We start from the raw sequence: 21,580 nt of genomic DNA, 5'->3' as shown, positions 1-21,580 counted from the left end.
GTGCGCTGGTTCATTTGAAGACACACCAGCTTATCCACACTGGAGAAAAGCCATTCCACTGCAAACTGTGTGACAAGAGTTTCAGTCGGATAGGCAGTGTGAAGACACACCAGAGTGTCCACAATGAAGAAAAACCTTTCCCCTGTAAACAGTGTGACAAGAGTTTCAGTCATTTGTTTACTCTGAATACACACAGGCGAATCCACACAGGAGAAAGACCTTTCCACTGTAAACACTGTGACAAGACTTTCAGTCAGTCGGGTCACCTGATCACACACCGGCGCATCCACACCGGAGAAAGACCGTACCAATGTAAGCAATGTGACAAGAGCTTCAGTGTGTTGGTTAATCTGCAGAGACACCAGCGTCTTCACACTGGGGAAAAACCTTTCCGCTGTAAGAGGTGCGACAAGGGTTACAGTCGGTTAGATTGTCTGAAGATACACTGTAAACAGTGTGTTTGAGTGATTGATTGAATTCTTTATTGACAAGATGGTTAACAGTACATGTAGTACACGCAGTCAAATGCTATGCTAAAAGGATTACACAAAAAGCCCCGGGGGGCTTGTTTCCATTGTACTCAATTCATCAGTAGACATATAGGCCTACATACATTACATTACATAACGGTGAAAGCTCCAGTAGCAGAAAAAGATATGAGAAAAGTTGGTGAAGGTAGGAATAAGACCAGTTGTAATTTGAGGTCAGCCATGACCACATTTTCAAGTTTTTGTTTTAGGTTAGTTTTGAGTGTGTAGTGCTTCACTGTTGTACTCCATCCATGATACACGCTGAGGAAAGCTTGACGCCGAAACGCGTCCGTGTATGCTGTCCGTGCATCCATGAATTAAAAGTACCAGAAGGACTTCGCAGTGCTGACTATTATCTTCTGTGAATCTTCGTGAGCCGTGCACCCGGCAAACTGCATTATATACAGACTTGTTTTTGTTTTCTATTGTACTCCATCCTGACAACAACACTGCAGAGCTCAAGACCCTGATGCTAGATAGGTGGGTGTGGAGGGCAGCGATTCAGGGGTCCCGAGATGGTGTTGGCTTGTACGCACTCTTGCATCGCATCGCACTTCATCCTGAGACACACCAGCATGTCTAATCAGGTCACCTCACCTGTTGGTATCCTGTCAGAGTAACTATTTCTAAATAGAGCCATGTATGACTCTGTCCACTAACCACACCTCCAGCTATTTGTGTTCTTTCCTTGTTGTGTACATAAAGGAGAGACAGAACTGAGAATCAGGAGGCTGCATGAGGCAGTCTCCGAGAGCTCTCGTATAGTATAATAAATATGTTGATTCATCCACTCTACCCTCTGCTGGAATTATTTCCTTTATATTGATGTGAAGTTTATATTTTTCCATAACAATTACCAATCTGGGAACCCATCGTCAAATAAAAAGGAAAAACAGCGCCCCCAGCGTTTTTCACTTTTGCATTTGACTCTGGGGGGAGTGATTAAATAGACCGACGATGACTGGAAACCGGCATTTTGGTCTGCCCTCAGCCCTCCACTTCCGGTGGTGCGCCTATGTTTTCATTCCCACAAACAATATTTCTCCACGGAACACTAACACCATTTCTCCCAAAGAACATGGATCGTTTTGGTTATAAGCCCACTTAATTGTTTCTATGATGAAAGAACAAGTTAAAATGTTACCTCATTAAGAGGTTTTGTCGGCTTCGAGGACACTATTGTTAAATGAGTTTGGGTTTGTTTCCAGTGGGAAGCAAGCGCACAGATGTAAATCGCGACCACTACATTTGATTGGGTAAAGCGTGGCCTGCTTCCTGATCTGAAGGCACGCCCACTTACACTGTAGGCCAACGCTCACACGTTCTGAACGGGGCTCCCGATCTCTTGAGAGATTACCTGATTACACACCGGCTAATCCACATGAGAAAAACCTGTCCATTGTAAACAGTGAAGAGTTTCAATGTGTTCAGTCAGTGTACTTTTAAGGTTTGAAGTATTCAGACAAATAAAGTGATGCTATAAAACATGAGTAGCATAGTAGCATGAGTAACATTAGCATTAAGCCACATTGTTACCATGTGATCTCAATATCCTCATGATGACATTTCTATTTTATTTATATGCATAGATGATCAACTACAATACAATACAACTTTCACGAGATGGCATTTCCTGGTTTCATGCACAGACAAGATGCCACTGCAGTAAGCATTCAGAAGACATTGCCCGTGATGGTAAAATAGTTTTCCTTTTTTGTGTGTTTTACTTTCTTGTTTTTCCGCAATAACAAAGTTTGAATGTTTAAGAACATTCTCATTATAACGGATACCTATTTTAGAATAAATAAATAGTTTAAGTTAATTAAACAGAAACAGAAACTGTTCCCTTAGACCCTTCTGGGGGCTGAGACATACTTACATTAACATGTGAACATGAGAGGCCTTGATTGATTGATTGATTGATTGATTGATTGATTGATTGATTGATTGATAAATTGATTGATTGATTGATTGATTGATTGATTGATTGATTGATTTATTAACACATTTTAAAGCCATACAATAGTACAGTTAAAACAGTTATATGCTAAAAGGATAACACAAAAAGGCCCGGGGGGCTTGTTTCTATTGTGGTCCAAGCCAGCATTAACATCTGCGGTTTCTGTTGGCTATCGCTTTTTCGTTTTTTACCTTTATTTCAACTAAGAGTACAATTGAGGGGCAGGCCCTCATTTGTCACCTATTTGTCCTTAGGTTTTACAGATCACCACCCACAGATTAGGGGTGGCGTTAATAAGCTAATACTCACACCCATTACTTGACTGCCAAAAGTGCGGAAAAACTTTTAAAGCCTTTTCAAATATTTTCAGATGTCAACATACGCCACATCATCTGAAAGCTTACATTCTGTACTTTAATAATCTGAAATAATCAAACATCAAAGTCTGGCAGTGGCAACAATTCTCTTCATCCCGAGTGCATCCTAGGGAGGATTTCTGTTCGTCCCAAATACATATTTTATCATCGGGACGGTGTCAGTCTCAAGCCTTGCAGGCTTGTGCCGGCGAATTGCATGCCTGCGATTGGCTAGTACTGGTACGTCCCATAAGCTGGAGGGATAGAAGTGTTAGATTTAGCTGGTTGGTAGTGGGGCACTTATCCCATACCCTGGAGGGATGATTGCGCTGCGATTAAAAATAAAAAGGTGCGCTCAATGGAGTGCAAATCTCTGCCAGGAGTAATGCCCTACTTCCCTCCATCCTTCTGTCTGTCTGGGGCATTAAGGCACGGTGAAATGGGGATAAAGAATATTAAGAAGTCAATAATAAATTAAAATAATAATAATAAACTTTATTTGTATAGCACCTTTCATGACATAAAATGCAGCTCAAAGTGCTTTACAGAACAAGAATACAATTACAGAAAAAGTACAAATAATTTAACAATAAAGCAAAAAAGAAAAGCAAAAGCAGAGAACAACATTAAAATAATAGCAAAAGGGCAGTAAATCAGGCAAAACAGTGACTGTCAATGACTGTCATTTCATCAGTATGGTGCAACCAGAGTGACAGGCTAGGAGATAAATCTTTGGATAGATAGCTCAAAATAGTGTGGCATGTTGTCATGATTAAGACAAACATGGCGATACAATGTTATAGCCCAATAACATTATTGCATTATTTGCACGCAACTTTCTGTCATTCAATGTGCTGCGTAATCTGCAGTGGGATTGTTCATATCCTCTCAAAACTATTTTTGTATCAGCAGCACCCAGATGTTGTGTTTTGAAATCTAAGTGTAGGGTTTTCACTGCCCTACAGAGTCCTTCGCTTGAGGAAGTAAGCGTTTGACATTACAGCTACTCAGTCAATTGCACATTAACTGTCAGGGACACCTTGGCACATTGCCAGGGACAGGAATCTAACCTGGGACCTTTTGTTTCTCAGGCGGCGCCTCACTACCCTTTCAGCTATAGCTGCCCGACAAGGGCTGTGTGTATGTACACATACTTTATTAATGGTATTAAATAACTTGTATCACCATCATTAAAATCCATCAACAGAGATGTAGGCCTGAGGAAAGAAATGGAGAAAAACCTATTAAACGGAAGCACACTTTTATTCATGTACGTATGTGCAATGGAACACAGATTCATCATGTGGGAAAATACCATTCCTTAATAATGAGGCAACTGCAGAACAGCCTGGGATAAAGAGAAAGGCACTAGGGCGTAGCACCAAATTCTGGGCCCTGGGGACAAAGATTCACTGTGGGCCCCCCTATGATTGTTTTTCTTTCTTTTTTCTTTTTTTTTGGGGGGGGGGGGGGGGGGGCCCTAGTAACTCAGTCCCACTTACACCCCCCCTGTGACGCCCCTGCAGCACAGAAACATTCCACCACATTAAGCCCTAGTTTGGCTGCTCAGTACAATGACTCAGGTGTAAATGCATTGTTCAGCTGGCTTATGACTCAAAATATCTTCATCATATTCATCATAAAGCCAATGCTGAAACAAGAAATGAGTAGACACAATTGGAACTGGAACTCTATGATGGGTTCTCTTATGATTGGTTAATTGGTATCCTGACCTGAACATGTATAAATTTACTGTTTACCTGCCTACTAAAGAGCTGGAGAGACGGGAGACCCCTGTTACTGAACAAACACTATTTTAGCAATGATTACTATCAGTATATAGAACTTTAACTTTTTAACAAAAAAATGTTTTGTTTTAACCAAAAAAGAATCACTTACACCACCTTTGAAGAAAGCCAGGAGGCAATATCTTCATGTCATTCTTACAGGATGAGTGGCATATGAAGATAGTCTTCACAAATGCAGGCTACTACTAATTGAAATTCATACATTTGTATGGGGCAGAAGTAATTTTTTTTGTCTCCACTACCCATACATCTACTTTATTAACTAGCATTATACAGTTCAGTCTTGAATAGATATTAAAGTTTCATTTAAAAGATAAATACACCTACCAATGGCAATAGTAGTGTGTGGCACCAAACAAAATGTAATATTTGGGAGCATTCGTAAATATATTGAGAGAATCTGCTCCGATTTCAGAGCGTTCTCGTGTTGACGTCATAGAGCGCCTCATTTATTTACAAACGGTCATTTTCCATTTTTGTCTTTTGAAATGCATTCCACGTGTAAACATGATTATGCAGTTTTGTTACAGGTAGATGTGTGTTGAAGGCTCTAGAGTAGCAAAGAAGCCAGAATGTCAGAAATCTGGATGGACAGTCCACAGCAACAGTTGCCTTTTGGTATTAGTGATACAGTATGTCTTTAATACCCATATCAATACAATCTCAATCAATTCCCAACTTCGGCCATTTGTAAAAGCACTATTTTCCACAGTTTGTGGACAAATGCAATGGATTCCTTTTCAGAACACTATTTGTGTTCTCACATTTCCAACTTTGTACTGTCCTGTCACACAAAGCTCATTATATTTGCCAAGTCTAGACAGAACAACATGGTGCATGTCAGTGTGAGTGCGGTTCACATGCCACACAGACTTGTGATGTGTTCACTGTCCAAAGATGTATCTCCATCTCCATCCTGGTTGCACCGTAATAATGTATTAACTCATACCTACGTCGCACCACCGATCCGGTCAGTCCTCCCTTAAGCTAATTTTAGATGCCTTCGCCCCATTGGCCCATGCCTTTCCATATGACATTTGTTTTCTCAGGAGGAAGGCCTGCATAGTCAGGTTGATGTTGGTGGCTCCCGTTTCCTCTGCAGAGGCTGAGTGAAGTTTGATTGCCCCGAGATGTCAGAAAACATGGTTACGATCCACAATATGGCACAGAAACTCAACAGTGCTGCTGTCTGCCGTGTGCACAAAGAAAAACTTTGATCAGATAGACAGAAAAGTTTATCTGATAGGAATGTGTAGCCACAGTAGCCACCAGAGGAAAAGAAAAAAAGGTTTGGGGATTGTTCACCTGATTACTATTTTAATATGCAGTGCCTGATAATGGGGGCAGAGGGAATAAAATGTTATGTGGTTATGTGTGTTATATTATTTGAATCTACAGAAGCTACAATATAGTTATGGTCATTTATTTTTTTAAATTATGCCTATAGGCTGTAGGTCTGCACTTTTTCGGATACATTAAAAAGTATTTGTTACATTCAGGTCTTTGTCCATTACTAACATTTCTTAGAAAAGAAGTGGTTTACCTTGTTTGTGACAAATCTCAGGACGGTTGCAGGGGTTGTGTGTAGCCTACTGTAGTGTCCCCCCAATGTAGAAGTGAAACCTATACGCCCATGGGCAGCCATGTGCATCCACTCCTTAATTTCCTGTCCTGCTGAGAACACAAGTCTGAGGCCCTTTATGGGTGGCAATCTGGCAAAGTTGCCTGTCTTCTCTGTACTGATAAACAGTGGTGGAATAAGTGCTCACATTTGTTACTTAGGTAAAAGTATCAATACTGCAAAATACGAATAAAAGTCTGGAATTCAAAATTGACTTGAGTAAAAGTACAAAGGTAATGGTATCGAAATGTACTTAAAGTACTTTTTTTTTTTAACTCATTCAGTGCCATTCTTATTTATGGCAGTTTGGTTCTGAGTGCCACAACCAAAATTCATTGTGTAAAAAAAGTGCTCAGGAGCCGAGATACAGCCTTTTTCAGTAAGAAGTTAAACAAGAAGTGAATGGAGCAGCAAATCTTCAAATCATCATATCTTGGGTTCTGAACATTTAAAAAAAAAATATATATATATATATATATATATTATTTTTTTTCATGACGTCTTAGACGTCATGTGGCACTGAATGAGTACTCCAGTAAAGTAAAAGTACCTTAAAACTGTACTTAAGTACAGCACTTGAGTACATATACTTAGTTACTTTCCACCACTGCTGATAAGAGAATATTCTGAAAACTCTCAATCCACTCTCATAAAGACATTCCATCCAATGTATTCCAAGCACTTGCTTGTTGATAATATGCAATTACAGGAATTGTTATGAGAAAGACATCATGGGGTTGACAGCTTCACATTCACACGTTTAGGCTGCGTTGCTCACAGAATGAATGTTCATTACAATCTAAATCAAGCTGCCTATTTGTAATTGCTTTTCTTCAGCCACACTCTGTGTTTACCTCAATGTGTCCTTTCATTAATTGGTGATACTGCATGAGTTGCATCTCGTTAGCTTGTAGCTATAATGTGCTGCCGTCTTCATCACAATGAATGACTCATGCCCCGGCCTATAATACAATGAGCCTTCGAATTAACTTTTTCATTATTCATTGTTATTTTATTCTATTCTATTCAAATAAACATACCCAACAACGTTCTGCAACGACTGATGCAAAAGACATGGCTTGTGGAAGTGCAAGTGGTCGGTGTTGCTGCAGAGATTACACTGTGATTCTAGACCCATCAATAACCATAATCCCTATACTGGTTGCAAGTATACCCGTACACACACACACACACACACACACACACACACACACACACACACACACACACACACACACACAGTGATGGAGTGAACGGAACCGCCGTGCCGCTCTCTCTCACTGCTGAATGACTGTAGTGATAGACTGAGTCTGCACACACGCACGCACATGCACACACACATACACACGCGCACGCACGCACGCAGTCATGCACGCACGCACGCACATTCACATTCACATGCGCACGCACACACACACACACACACACACACACACACACACACACACACACACACACACACACACACACACACACACAGCTAGTGATGGAGAGAGGCCATTCCCTCTCCTCACCTCATTCCCAGTGGCTGGCTGACAGCCCAGTGCAGACCTGCCGATGACACCACCAGGCAAACTTTTTTGTTGAGTACACACACACACACACACACACACACACACACACACACACACACACACACACACACACACACACACACACACACACACAGAAAAACTCAAAGCTCAAACTCGCATACAAGCATGACCTCACATATACAAACGTACGTACGCACGCACGCACGCACGCACGCACGCACGCACACTCACACACATGACTTTCTCGCTCCTTTTACCGATCTGCCATTCTAATGTTATCTATTCTAAACTATTACACTGTACATTAATATAGTACACTGCTCCTTTGGTCCTCTCAAGTTTTCATATTTCATTTTATAGTCCCGTAATAGTAATTTTATGGTCTTGTTGTAATCATAAGGACAAAATAGGAGGAAAAGGTTCCCTTTTTTCACGCTCTCTCTCACATTACACTTTATGCTCTCATTCAGCAGGACTTACAGTAAGTTCAATTAAATTACAACTAGGGACTTTATTGTGTGAAGTAATAGAAGTCATGGGTTTAGGGCCATACATACAGTACATACATACAGCACTTACATACATACATACATACATACATACATACATACATACATACATACATACATACATACATACATACATACATACATGTCATTTCCTATACAATAGAAAACATTCAATAGTTTTCGATTGCATCTTTGTAGAGTTAAATGTCTCTACGGCAGAAAACATTGAACACATGCACCCATCCTCCATAACGATGCCAGAGAAATGAATAACAGCTGAAGGTGAAACATGTTTCAGTAAGTGATAATGAACAGCAGTCAATATTGAGAAATAATTATCACCCGGAGGGGTTTTATTTCTCAATATGAACGACCGCCTAGCTGTTCATATACCTATTACACATTACTTAGCAAAGAAATCAACAATTTGACACAAAATATGACAACAAAACGATTTTATTGATTTTAAAAGGATTTCATTGCTTACAGTAAAGAAAAGAAAACTTTGACATTACGACAATATTGTCTTTCTAACATGGTTACGATCCACAATGGCACAAAAACTCAACAGTTTTGCTGTCTACCTTGTGCACAAAGACAAACTTTGATCAGTTAGACAGAAAGGAATATCTGCCACCAGGAAAAGTTTTGGGATTGTTCACCTGATCTATTAATTTAATATGCAGTGCCTGATGCTGGGGACAGAGGGAATAAAAGGTTCTGTGGGATTTGAATCTACAGAAGCTACAATATAGTAACACGGACTGCTCACGAAAAAACGAATCAACATTCTGTCACTGCATTGCATTTTTCTCACCATTAAATGTTTTCCAAAACATTCTGTAGTGTACTGTTTAGCTCTAAAATGACCTTGACAGCAGGCTGATCAGATCCCAGCACTGTGATGTAACCCCAGCATCTGTTGGAGGCGGGGACCAGTGAGAGAGGACACTGCTGCTGAGGGCTGGACCATCAGCTGATCATACATACGATCCTAATGGAATACTGCAACAATGTGGAATGACGGTTATCTGTATGTGTTTGCTAGCATCCAGTATGGATGTATTGGTCTGCATGCTAGGGTGAATGTTTACTTGGGTGAATGTTTACTTGGATGTGTGTGTGTGTGTGTGTGTGTGTGTGTGTGTGTGTGTGTGTGTGTGTGTGTGTGTGTGTGTGTGTGTGTGTGTGTGTGTGTGTGTGTGTGTGTGTGTGTGTGTGTGTGTGTGTGCACACACAGTGGATGCTGCAGCAGAGGGGGTTGACAGCAGTGATCTCTATGCGATATACTGCATACTCATCTCATTGAGGTTCCGTTAAGAGAAACTGTGGTGCCCTTTGGTTTTCTAGAGTGATAAAAAAAAAAAAGATATGCAGTTATTGTCCACAGACAAAGTCAGTATTCACTGTCATTTTTGTATGCTGTGTTGTTTTGAAGTAATATTGATCAAATAAATTCAGGATTATAGGACTATAACAACTAGCATCAAGAAAACGGCAATCTCCTTTTAGAAATACATTTGGGGTTTTGTGTCAAAAAAACTTGAACAAAAACAAAAATAAGTCCTAAAATATCAGTGCTCGTGTCCTTGCTATACACCACAGCTTTAATTGGTCATCAACACTTTGTTCTCCAGTATTTTTGCTGCATTTCAAATCACATCTCTCTTACAGTGTTTTTCTTTTTCTTGCTTCTTTGAATGGAAATATTAAATCAAAAGGACACTTTGAAGGTAAAAGAAAGTTTAGCTGCATCAAAACCAAGTTTTTCTGCAAGTTGTGGTTATCACAACATACACATTAAAATCCTGGGTGTTTATTTAACTCTGAGAGGGTTCAAATGCAGTGCACATACACAGTGTATATATGCAACAGAATAGTTCTCAGTTGGTCCTAACCTGTCTATAATGGTCCCCTGCAGGACTCTGCCTCTCCCCTCCTGCTTGTGGGAGCTCGCTGCTAGAAAGCTCCCCTCACTCTCCAGAAAGTCTTTGGGAAATAGACTGCGTTCATCAAATGCTGCCCTCAGTGCTGCTGAGACAGACAGACAGACAGACAGACAGACAGACAGACAGACAGACAGACAGACAGACAGACAGACAGACAGACAGACAGACAGACAGACAGACAGACAATATAGACTGATAAAACGGAACAATGCTGTGTGACGGATGGACAGACTGATTCCTGATTCATACAAATTGTAGATACTGTAGGCCAGACATGTCAAAGGTCCGTCCTGGGGGCCAATCGTAGCATGAGGGCAGATTCTATATGGTCCGTGGCTTCCCTCCTAAAATGTATTATTTATACTTTCCACCGGTATAGTCATGTGAAATTCATACCCTGACATTTCTGAGGGTTTTGAAAGGCTTTTCTCAGCAGAATTTGTAAGGATTCCTATAACTGCTTGTTCTTTGTGCTGTTTCATCCTCAAGATGTTAAAGAAAGGTTATTTGTATTTTATTTATTAAAGAGTTTGAGGTTTTCACACCCGGTTACATTTAGCTACACTGCCATTTGAACAAAAGACAATTTATTGGACTGAATATTAAAAGGCTGAAAAAGGATGAATTGTTCTTGTTTTGTTCACAGCACAGTTGAGTGACACATACATTTGGCTACACTGCCAACAAAATACTACAGATATCGCGTGCGTGTGCGTACCTTCTCCACTGGGTGTGCTAGTGCATGCAGGACTGGGGCCTTGTTTCTTGTTGAAGTAGCGTTGAGGGTGGGTCACAAAGTCTGGCCTGGATAACTGGCCAACGGACTGGAGGTCCTCCATGCGCAGACCACTGAATGTACCTGAACAAACACGCACGCACGCACGCACGCACGCACGCACGCACGCACGCACGCACGCACGCACGCACGCACGCACGCACGCACACACGCACGCACGCACGCACGCACGCACGCACGCACACACGCACACACACACACACACACACACACACAGTATCAGTATACATTCCCACAGCTGCATACATACTCAGTGTTAATTTAACTTTGAGAGTGTACAATTGATAAATTAAGACTGACTTCTTTACGTATCTCCACGTTCGAAGACACGTCTACACACACTACGCTGCAGATCGATCAATCCAGACCAAAATAATCAGCGACCCACCAGTCTCAGGACTTGAGCCTTTATCTTTGTCGACACATTTTTTCTCAATAATCTTTTGATCCCATCTCTCCTCATAGCTCCTGCCCAATATGCTGCCACCACTGGATGAGGAACCCAGAACTCCAGTCCTGTAAGGAAAACAAGCGCAGTCATTTATACGTACAGACAAAACCCACCGCCAACATTGTCACCACCCATGATGAATGTATCTCTTGAGGTTTCAATGTAAAACTAATCAATACACTAATGGACAGAGGAATTTACTCAATTTGATGACATTTGTCAATGTCATTGGTAAGACACAACCCCATTCATGCATATTTGGCAACAAGAAACTAGTCTGGTAACAAAGGGAATGAGAGAGACAGATACCGATTCGCTGGAGCTTTATCATAGACAATGAATAGGACAGTGACTCAACTTCGATGTAAAAAACTTCGATGTAAAAAACACACACACACACACACACACACACACACACACACACACACACACACACACACACACACACACACACACACACACACACACACACACACACACACACACACACACACCCAAGTAAAGACTGTGGCTCAAGTGAAGTTTGTCTCACCAATTACATCGAAGTAAATTAAATATTTTTCTTCTTTTCTTTCTGCCTATGCCCGAATCCGGAATCCCCCACACACTTGTATGTGTCCTTGTCACTGCTGACCCCTACTGGTTACACATAGAATCGCCTGCCGCATATAACTTTTTCCCCCTCTAAATTTAAAGTAGCGCCTCCATCCCGGGTCGCAGTGCATGACACCTATACGCAACTAAGTACAACTCAGGCTTAAGCCCCCCCCCCCCCCCCCCCTCACACACAGCAGCAGCTGTCAAGGTCAGAGCAATTTGCACCTCAGCTCAAGGAATTGAACCAGCGGGACGGGTTAGGCAACAAAAAGAGCTTGAATGTGAATGGTGTCATTTTAAACGCGTTCACCTGGATGGAGCTTCTTCTATCTCCATTTCTTTATCCCCTCTGGGCTCTTCTCCTTCTGCTGCTTTTCTCTCCGGCTGTCTGTCCTCGTCGACTGGGTCAGCCAGGGTGCCCCCCCGAGAGGATACTGACTCTGGCTGTCTGGAGGTTGTGTCTTCTCCCCCATGCTGCTCCTGTTCTGCATGAGGGGGTTCAAGCGTCTCCAAGCGCCAGTGGTCCTCCTATACAGACAACAGAAAGAAAAAAAAAGTCAAATAAGAACACAGTTTGCTGAAGTCCAACCATCAGAAACGTGAGTTTGTGTGCAGACGGCAGCAGTGTTGATTTCGTCGACTAAAACTATGACGATTTTTTTTCGTCGACTACCTTTTTTCACTGGCGAAAACGAAATAAAAACTAAGCTACGATGACTAAAAGCAAGACTACATATATTGACAATTTCAATTGTCAACAAATAAAAACTACACTAAAATGTTATGGAGGGACTAGTGGAGAAGAGATCCAGTAAGACAAGTTGGTCGCACTCGGTTGTTGAGCTCTGAAAATAGCAGATCTACAAGCTCACAACGCGTCGTGCTGCGACGCGTTGCGAGCTTGAAGATCGGCTATTTTCAGCATGCAAAAGTGTGAATTCAGCCATTACGACGCGATCAAGGCGCCGCCAAAATACATTTTAGTCGACTAAATCAACTGTAGATTTAGTCGACTATTATCTTATGATATTTAGTCGACTAAAACTACACAAAAACTAAAAAAAAAAAATTGTTCTATGACTAGAACAAAACCAAAATCTGCTGTCAAAATCAACACTGGACGGCAGTTGGTTTGGAATTGGAACCCAAGACTAGTTCACGATGTGTGAGCCAAGGAGGTAGACGTATTCCCTCAGCAACTACAGTACCAACAAGGTGCCCTTGAGCAAGACACTGAGCCGCTGACTGCTGTGAAAGGAGGTGGCCAACAGCAGAAGGCTGCAGTTGTGCAGGGCAGTGCTCAGGATGAATAGAACTGTGTGTGCGTGAATGTAATACTTCCTCAGAAAAGGCTATTTGAATAAGGTTTAAGTATTTATGAGGCTGAATTCACCCAAGAGGCACACTTTACACTATGTGGATTCAACCTCTACAATCCAATAAAAGTATTAAATGCAAGGAGTGAGGTAGAAGAAGGTTATTCTTTCTAAACTATCGAGTTATTTCTTAACAGAATATGGCACAAATAAACAAACACAAATAAATCAAACACCATGATAAAGACACTATAATAGACTGGGAGGCATGAATTCAGCCAGGCAGGTGAGCACTTTATATTTTTTTGCCGACAGCAAAAGCAGCGTTCTGTATAAAGTAGGTCAGCCGGTGTTATCTTGCAAAGTAGGGAAAAGTAGAAGCGTTCACAGCTCCCCAATCTTGAAACTGTATCGGGTGCACGGTTGGGCCAACGAATCCATTTTAGCTAAAAGCCATAATCACCACTGATAATGGCTTTTAGCAGAAACAAGTCTGTTGTTGCCCTCAGTAAATAGAAGACTATACTGATCCATTAGTGTTGCTATTCTGTTTGTTTTGATCCTACAAAGTAGTGCCTGGCTGTGTATGTGTGTGAGTATGTATGTATGTACAACTATGTATGTATGTATGTATGTATGTATGTATGTATGTATGTATGTATGTATGTATGTATGTATGTATGTATGTATGTATGTATGTATGTATGTATGTATGTATGTATGTATGTATGTATGTATGTATGTATGCAGTGGTGGGAAAAGTACTCAAATGTTTTACTTAAGTAAAAGTATCAATACTATAATGTATAAGTCTGGAATTCGAAATGTACTTGAGTGAAAGTATAAAAGTATTGGCATCAAAATGTACTTAAAGTACCAAAAGTAAAATAACTCATTATGCAAAATGTCCCATTTCAAGTTTTCAAATGCATACAAATGTTTTGAAAATAGCAGATCTACAAGCTCACAATGTGTCGCATCGCGACGCATTGTGAGCTTGTAGATCGGCTATTTTCAAATGGCCGAAATGTATATAGGGCTGAAGTGGTTATTGTCCGTTTTGTTATAATAATTAAAATCTACAAAGTAACAAGTAATTAAAGTTTTCAAATAATTTTAGTGGAGTAAAAGTACAATATTTGCCTCTGAGGTGTAGTGGAGTAGAAGTAAAAGTATTGGAAATTGGAAATACTCAAGTAAAGTACAAATACCTCAACTACCTCAATTTCCACCACTGTATGTATGTACAGTATGTATGTATGTATGTATGTATATATGTATGTATATGCGGCATACATGCATAGAGCAGCTTTTTCATGCATCAATACGGTACATGTGTGGGCCTCATGTTTGTGTGTGTGGAAGTGTGCGTGTGCAAGCATAATACAGAGTTCGAGCGACCTGTACTCGCCTGGCAGCCTGGCAGGTACAGTATAAAAGGGGCTCTGAGAGTAGCTTGAGCCACAAGATTGAACTTCAGATGTCCTGAAGCAGTCCAAAAGAGAATGCATTCATGAATTAAATTACAGAGGTGACGTGACTTGCGACAATAGCAGTTGAGTCTCAACACTCAGTGTGTGTGTGTGTGTGTGTGTGTGTGTGTGTGTGTGTGTGTGTGTGTGTGTGTGTGTGTGTGTGTGTGTGTGTGTGTGTGTGTGTGTGTGTGTGAGAGAGAGTGCGTGAGAGAGTGTGCGCGCGAGCGCTCACTTGCTACAAGTGACAAAGTCACAAGTTGACATGGAACCAGTAGATTATCCACACAGTATTATGGTGCTAGTAAAGGCTGGGAGAGTGTGTTGTTACTGTTGTTTTATGGTCGTTTGAATTATAGTTTATATTTGGGAATCAACGGGACCACCGTGACATCTGCGACACCTGTCAATCTCAAAGACATATGACTTTTCATTCATGTGGCCTGCACAACAGCTGGCCAGGCCCAGTCAGGCCCAGTTTCACCTCCCTAAAATGTCATTCCTGGATACACCACTGGGTCCGAATATAGTTGTAATTCAAGTCTGTTTCACTAAGATTGGAGGGGTTTAAGTGGTTAAAAAAAAGCTTGAAACGCGCCGCATCGTGACGCGTTTCGAGCTTGCAGATCTGCTACTTTTGATGCTTTTTCGTGAAGTAGGGCGTTAATTTACGAGAAAAAAACCCACAAAAAGTTAAATTATGGAGATGAGAGGTTTCTGCCCGACAGCAATGATACACAACACTCAGTCAGAATCAGAATTTCATGTGTGTGTAATCTAAACTACTGCTTAGAAGAGCGAGCCAACGGTCACGCAGCATCATCACAGCAATCATAGTAAAACGGTGAATGAGTTGTAATTAACGGGCCACAGATGTTGTGTCAGAAGACCACAGTTAGCATAGTGCTTTATGAGTGGCCACCTCTTTCACACTGCTCTGCTGAGCATGGACAGTACTACCGTATGTCTATGCTTAAACAGGTCTCATCAAATAACCTTCCTGCATCTGCTTGACATAACACGACACCGCGCGCACGCGCGCGCGTGTGTGTGTGTGCGCGTGTGTGTGTGTATATATACTTGCATTACCATACTTGTGAGGACCAAATGTCCCCACAATAGTCGAATTTGAGAAATAGACGCTGTGAGGACCATTTTCCTAGTCCTCACAAGAGAGGTGAAAAAAACTGCTTACAATTAGGAATAGATTCAGGTTAGAGATAGTATTAGGCAAAGTGGTTAGGTTTAGCTGTTAGGGTTGGAGTTATGCCTGATTTATACCATACAATTGCGGATCTACAAGTTTACTACGTGTTTACACTGTGATTCATTGCGTGTGTACAGCAGTGTGTGTTGGAGCACCTGTCCAAATATTCCAACGGTGTCTCCAGGTAAGTAGCTGAGAGCCACACCGCAGTCTGTGGATGCAGAGAGGAGGAGGAGCCTGTTGCCATGGATACACGTCTCTAGGTGGGTCACACGGTCCAGGTGGGGGCGGAGACTGCGGAGCAGAGCGGGAGGCACATTGGTCACTCCCCCACATGGCTGGAGGCAGTAATCCTGACGGGACAGAGAATTGAAACATTCATTGCTGTCTGGTGGAAGCAAGGCATGACATGACACTCATGGGTGGCAAACCTCGCTCCGGAAGTTTGATGAAATACATTGCAGTGGATGGAGCCGGCTGGACCAGCTCATGAACAAACATTATTTCTGAAGTATTGCGACCTTTGTCATATAATCGGTTCAGGAATATAAACGAAGACATATCACAGGTTGTTTTCTAATCACTTGCTTTTCGATGTGCAAAACACATCATTTCATTGAGGCATCTAAACAGCGGTAGGTATCGTTTCTGCCTCGGAGATATCGCGAGATTTGGCCGCCAGACAGGAAATGGTGGACAGTCTCGCGATACTTTGGCCGCTCAGAAACCTACTTTGTGCCCTTTAGATACCTCTATACAATTATACAGTGTACACATCGAAAAGCAACACAGCAGAAAACAATGTGTGATATGTCTTCTTTTATATTATTCAACCGATTATATGACAACGGTCCCAATCGTTCAGAAATAATGTTTGTTCAATACAATGTGACGCAATGCATTGAGAGCTTGTCGATTGGTTAATTTCGGTACTTTTGCGTGACACATGTCTTATTACGAAGTATTCATATTATAAGCCTATATGAAAAAATATAAAAAGGTGAAATATGGAGTCCGACTTCGTTGCTTTAGCATAGCAGAGATATTGTGTCTGCTGCGATCAAAGCGAAGAACCAGCTAACAGATTATTTTTTTCTAACTAAATACTACATTGCCGAGTACTGTAGGCTATCTATCCCACTGTGATGGGAAAGTTTTGTTTTTAGTTCAAAATGTCTCACGGCATGAGCATGACATTGCGTATGCCAGCATACAGCAATCATTGATTTACACAAACTCGATCAATTAAAAGCTTTCTCAGGCGTTCATTTATCCAGTGCCTCACAGCGACAGACGGTGGGCATCACACCTGCTGTCATTCCACAAACATCCTGTCGAACTAATGGAAAACCCTGGGCTCACTCTTCCTTCACTGTCACTAAAAGTACCTCATCCATTCCAGTGGTGGAAGAAGTAAAAATAGCGATACCACAATGTAGATTTCACAAGTTTTCTTTATTCTTTTAATTTGTCAAAACTTTGTCAAAAATAGCAGATCTACAAGCTCACAACACGTTGCGATGGGAAGCTTCTAGATCAGCTATTTATTAACCTAGCCAGCCATTAACCTAAGTATAAAATGGGGCTTAACTTGTAGTTCAATGCATTTTTTGTAATATTAATCTAAATCTACAAAGTAACTAGTAACCTAAGCTGTCAAATAATTAGTCTAAACGTGAAGAAAAGGCCACACACTCATAGCCACGATGCAGAATAATTTAATGATAACCAACGCTTCGACCTGGAATGTTCTTCTTCACGGATTCAATCCCAGAAGAAGACCATTCCGGGTCGAAACGTTGGTTATCACTTTCAGTCAGCAGCACCTCAGCCATACTGTTTGCCAATACATTTTTTACAGTGGAGTGAAAAGTACAACATTTGCCCCAGAAAAGTAATGTATAGTTCAATATTCTATTTAGTATTGAATAATGGAAATGCTCAAGTAAAGAAAAAAGTACCTCAAACTTGTACTGAAGTAGTACAAAGTTACTTTCCACCGCTGCATCCATCCCCATTCGTTCCCCTATTCATCTCTCAGTCTCACTTCATCAAAACTGTCCCAGTCTGTCTCAGTCTCTCTCTCTGTTTTACATAGCCTGCTGTACCAGAGCATTCAATCAATTAATAAATCCAAATTGAAATTGTTGAGGCGTTTAGTGTGTACTTTACTTACTTACTTACACCACTGGTTCTCAAGGTGTGGTCTGGGGACCCCTAGCAAAAATGTGGAGGACTTTAAACACTTAAGCCCTAATTAAGTTTTTGGCTATCTTCAAAACATGTTGACAAAATGATGACACATTGTTTTCAAGGTAGGTAGGTATTTTTACTTTACTGGAGTATTTCCAATTGTCTTTACTTTTACTTCTACTCCACCACATCTCAGAGGCAAATATTGTACTTTTACTCCACTACAATTATTTGAAAACTGTACTAGTTACTTTTCAGATATAAATGATTACATTATAAAACATACATTAACCACAAATAGCCGATCTACAAGCTCACAACGCGTCGCATTGCGATGCGTTGTGAGCTTGTCGATCTGCTATTTTCAAACATTAAGTACTTTTACTTTTGGTACTTTAAGTACATTTTGATACCAATACTTTTGTACTTTTACTCAAGTACATTTTGAATTCCGGACTTTTACTTGTAACAGAGTACTTCTACATTGCAGTATTGATACTTTTACTTAAGTGAAACATTTGAGTACCTTTTCCACCGCACTGCCACTGTCTTACACCAGCACACACACACCAACCTGTATATCCCATACGTTCAGCCGTCCTTTCACATCAGCAGTGATCAGGTATGTTCCGCAGGGGCTGACGGCCATGATGACGGATCCCAGATCTGCGCTATGGGCTGTGAACTGTCCCAGCAGAGCGCTGCACGCTGTGTTCCAAAACCTCACCGTACCTGAACCTCCACACGACACCAGATCCGCACCGCCTGCACTCGTACAGAGTAAGACCGGTAAGACAACATATAGCTTCTTATTGCAGAGAGTGGTCACTTTGACTTTTTGTTGTCTAATTGTTTGAAAATAAATACAATTAAAATGCACAATACAGACATAAATCAAAAAAGGATGAACACAATAATGCCAGAGGGCTTATTTCCATATTTGTCCCTTGGTGCAGATTTTGTGTGTGTGTGTGTGTGTGTGTGTGTGTGTGTGTGTGTGTGTGTGTGTGTGTGTGTGTGTGTGTGTGTGTGTGTGTGTGTGTGTGTGTGTGTGTGTGTGTGTGTGTGTGTGTGTGTGTGTGTGTGTGTGTGCGTGCGTGCGTGCGTGCGTGCGTGCGTGCGTGCGTGCGTGCGTGCGTGCGTGTGTGTGCATAAGCGTGCACGCCACAAACAATAAACAATAGAAATGCATAATTATGCGAAATGCAAATATAATCAAAAAGCATAAAATAAATGTTCTCTCATAAAACCTGTTTCAATACAATTAACAAACAAAAACAATAACCGAAAATAAGGAATCTGCTGCAACTCAATTAAGTTGAGGTTAAAAGTTGTATTGTTAAAATGAACAATACAACTAATGGACTGGAGGCTAGCAGGAAATCCATTCCACACAACTGCTGCAGAGTATACGTAAGCAATTTGCCAAAGAGATGAGTCATTGCTAGGGTGGAACTTGGCAAGTTCTTCTCCATAATCTCCAGCCATCTCATGAGAAATTCAACTCAAAAAGAGATACTGAGTCAAACATTTGGGTATGGGCTGAATTGTTTTATTATTATTGTTGTTGTTATTATTGACTCTGGCAGGCCAAGACTATGTTTTCGCCCCTGTCTGTCCGTCTGTGTACAGCTGATCTCCGACAACGTTGGCCTGATCGACGTGAAACTGTGCACACACACTCGCTGGAGGCCAGAGCAGAACCTCTGCCCCAAATCTTTCACATCGGCCTGTTATATACGTTTTTGATATTACTACTATACAGACATCACGCAAATCGCTACACGTTATCTCTATAGTCAGGTCGGATCTGTCCAATTTTTCAAAGTTTGCAGGGGTGGCCCCTATTGAACAAAATGCCCGATTCCAAACTTTGCTGGCCCCACAATAAGCTACCTGCTTATTGGCCTGGTGGAGACCTGTACTCCGAGGAGCACAATTTTCTACTTATTATTTTTTTGTGTTTTTTTTGTTGTACCTTTCTGGCTCACCTGCCAGCGAGGAGCCTCCACTGAGACGACGTAGCGCCTCCATCCTACTCCTCCCATTCAACACCCCTCACAGAGAGGCACCGCCCCACTGCCCCTGCTCGCAGGAGTCACTGACGCAGCGACAAAGATCCCCCTCCCCAGCCGGCTTCTCTCTCTGAACACTGCCAATTTTGTTCGTATTCACCTGTTTCCTAGGCTGTGTGTTTTCCACTTCCTGTCAATTTGATCCAATGAAATCCAATGAAAATGGTCAGATGACCAATGATATCCAATGAAATCGACAGGAAGTGGAAAACACACAGCCTACTGTAGGAAACAGGTGAATAGAGACGCTCGCTCGGCAAGCCGGCTGCTCTGCGATGGACAGGTACATACAGCCCTGCGCCACCCGGACCCCAAGTGATCAACCACTTCAGCCTTATTTTAGACTCCATCGCACGCCGGTGTCGCGTGGCGATTTCATTTTATTTTCGTTTCACCCATAATGACATGCCCAGAACAAGGATGCCATAACCTGTCCCTGGATGTAGACAACAAGTGCTGTAAGTAATGCCAACGTGACACGTACAGGATATGATGCAGTCATGATGAGCTGACCTGTTGCTGTGGTCACAGCCGTGCGTCCAGGGATGAAGAACAGTCTGGTAACAGCCTCACAGCTCTCTGGGTACATCTCACCACTCAAACCACACTGGGACACAGGGGAAGGACCTGGATTATAAGACATTCAAAAATATTTACAGTATATCGTTGATGTCGGGCAGAAACCTCTTATCTCCATATTGTAACTTTTTGTGTTTTTTTTTGGTAAATTAATAATGCCCTACGTGATCATACTACAGCGTCACACAAAAGCATCAAGAGTAGCAGATCCACAAGCTTGTAGATCTGCTACTTTTGATTATTATTTTTTTTTAATCCTGAAAAGTAACAGTTTTGGACATATGAGGTTTCCACCCGACAGACGATATGAGAAGAGACGAAGGAAGGGAAGAACAATAAGAATGGCTGGCTTCACAGTAAGTTATTTTTTTCTAAATATGTTTTAAATGTTGACGTTATTTTCAGTAAACAGACATTGGTTACATTAAAGTCTAATGATAAAGGTGAAAGAAGAAAAAACAGGATTTCTAGTTCGAGCAGGAGGAGGAATACACATTTTAGCATGAATGGTATTTGCAGAATGAATTATCAAATGATCAAACAGCCTATGTAAGTTACTGGCAGAGGATCATTTCTGTATTAACCCTGTCTGATCTGTATTGATAGGAAGTGTTAATTTTGTCTAA

The 21,580-nt window shown here is 41.4% G+C and overlaps 1 protein-coding gene across 1 annotated transcript in view; it reads right to left on the bottom strand.

Annotated features, from left to right (window-relative positions):
- Nucleotides 1-9,188: 9,188 nt before the first annotated feature.
- Nucleotides 9,189-21,580, bottom strand: part of LOC308085788 (cilia- and flagella-associated protein 337-like) — a gene marked incomplete at its 5' end in the record, with an annotated part of 47,951 nt that continues 35,559 nt past the window's right edge. The window contains 8 exons of the mRNA XM_080429097.1: nt 9,189-9,665; nt 10,218-10,353; nt 10,987-11,127; nt 11,453-11,580; nt 12,423-12,640; nt 16,263-16,460; nt 18,875-19,065; nt 20,889-21,002. Of these exons, the coding sequence (XP_080285223.1) occupies nt 9,617-9,665; nt 10,218-10,353; nt 10,987-11,127; nt 11,453-11,580; nt 12,423-12,640; nt 16,263-16,460; nt 18,875-19,065; nt 20,889-21,002 (1,175 nt within the window). The 3' untranslated portion in view covers nt 9,189-9,616. The remainder of the gene's footprint in view (nt 9,666-10,217; nt 10,354-10,986; nt 11,128-11,452; nt 11,581-12,422; nt 12,641-16,262; nt 16,461-18,874; nt 19,066-20,888; nt 21,003-21,580) is intronic.

The sequence above is a fragment of the Gymnoscopelus braueri genome, assembly GCF_963280865.1.
Source record: "Gymnoscopelus braueri genome assembly, chromosome: 5".
In the NCBI taxonomy this organism is placed as follows: Eukaryota; Metazoa; Chordata; class Actinopteri; order Myctophiformes; family Myctophidae; genus Gymnoscopelus; species Gymnoscopelus braueri.
This window is presented reverse-complemented; position numbering and strand designations above follow the sequence as displayed.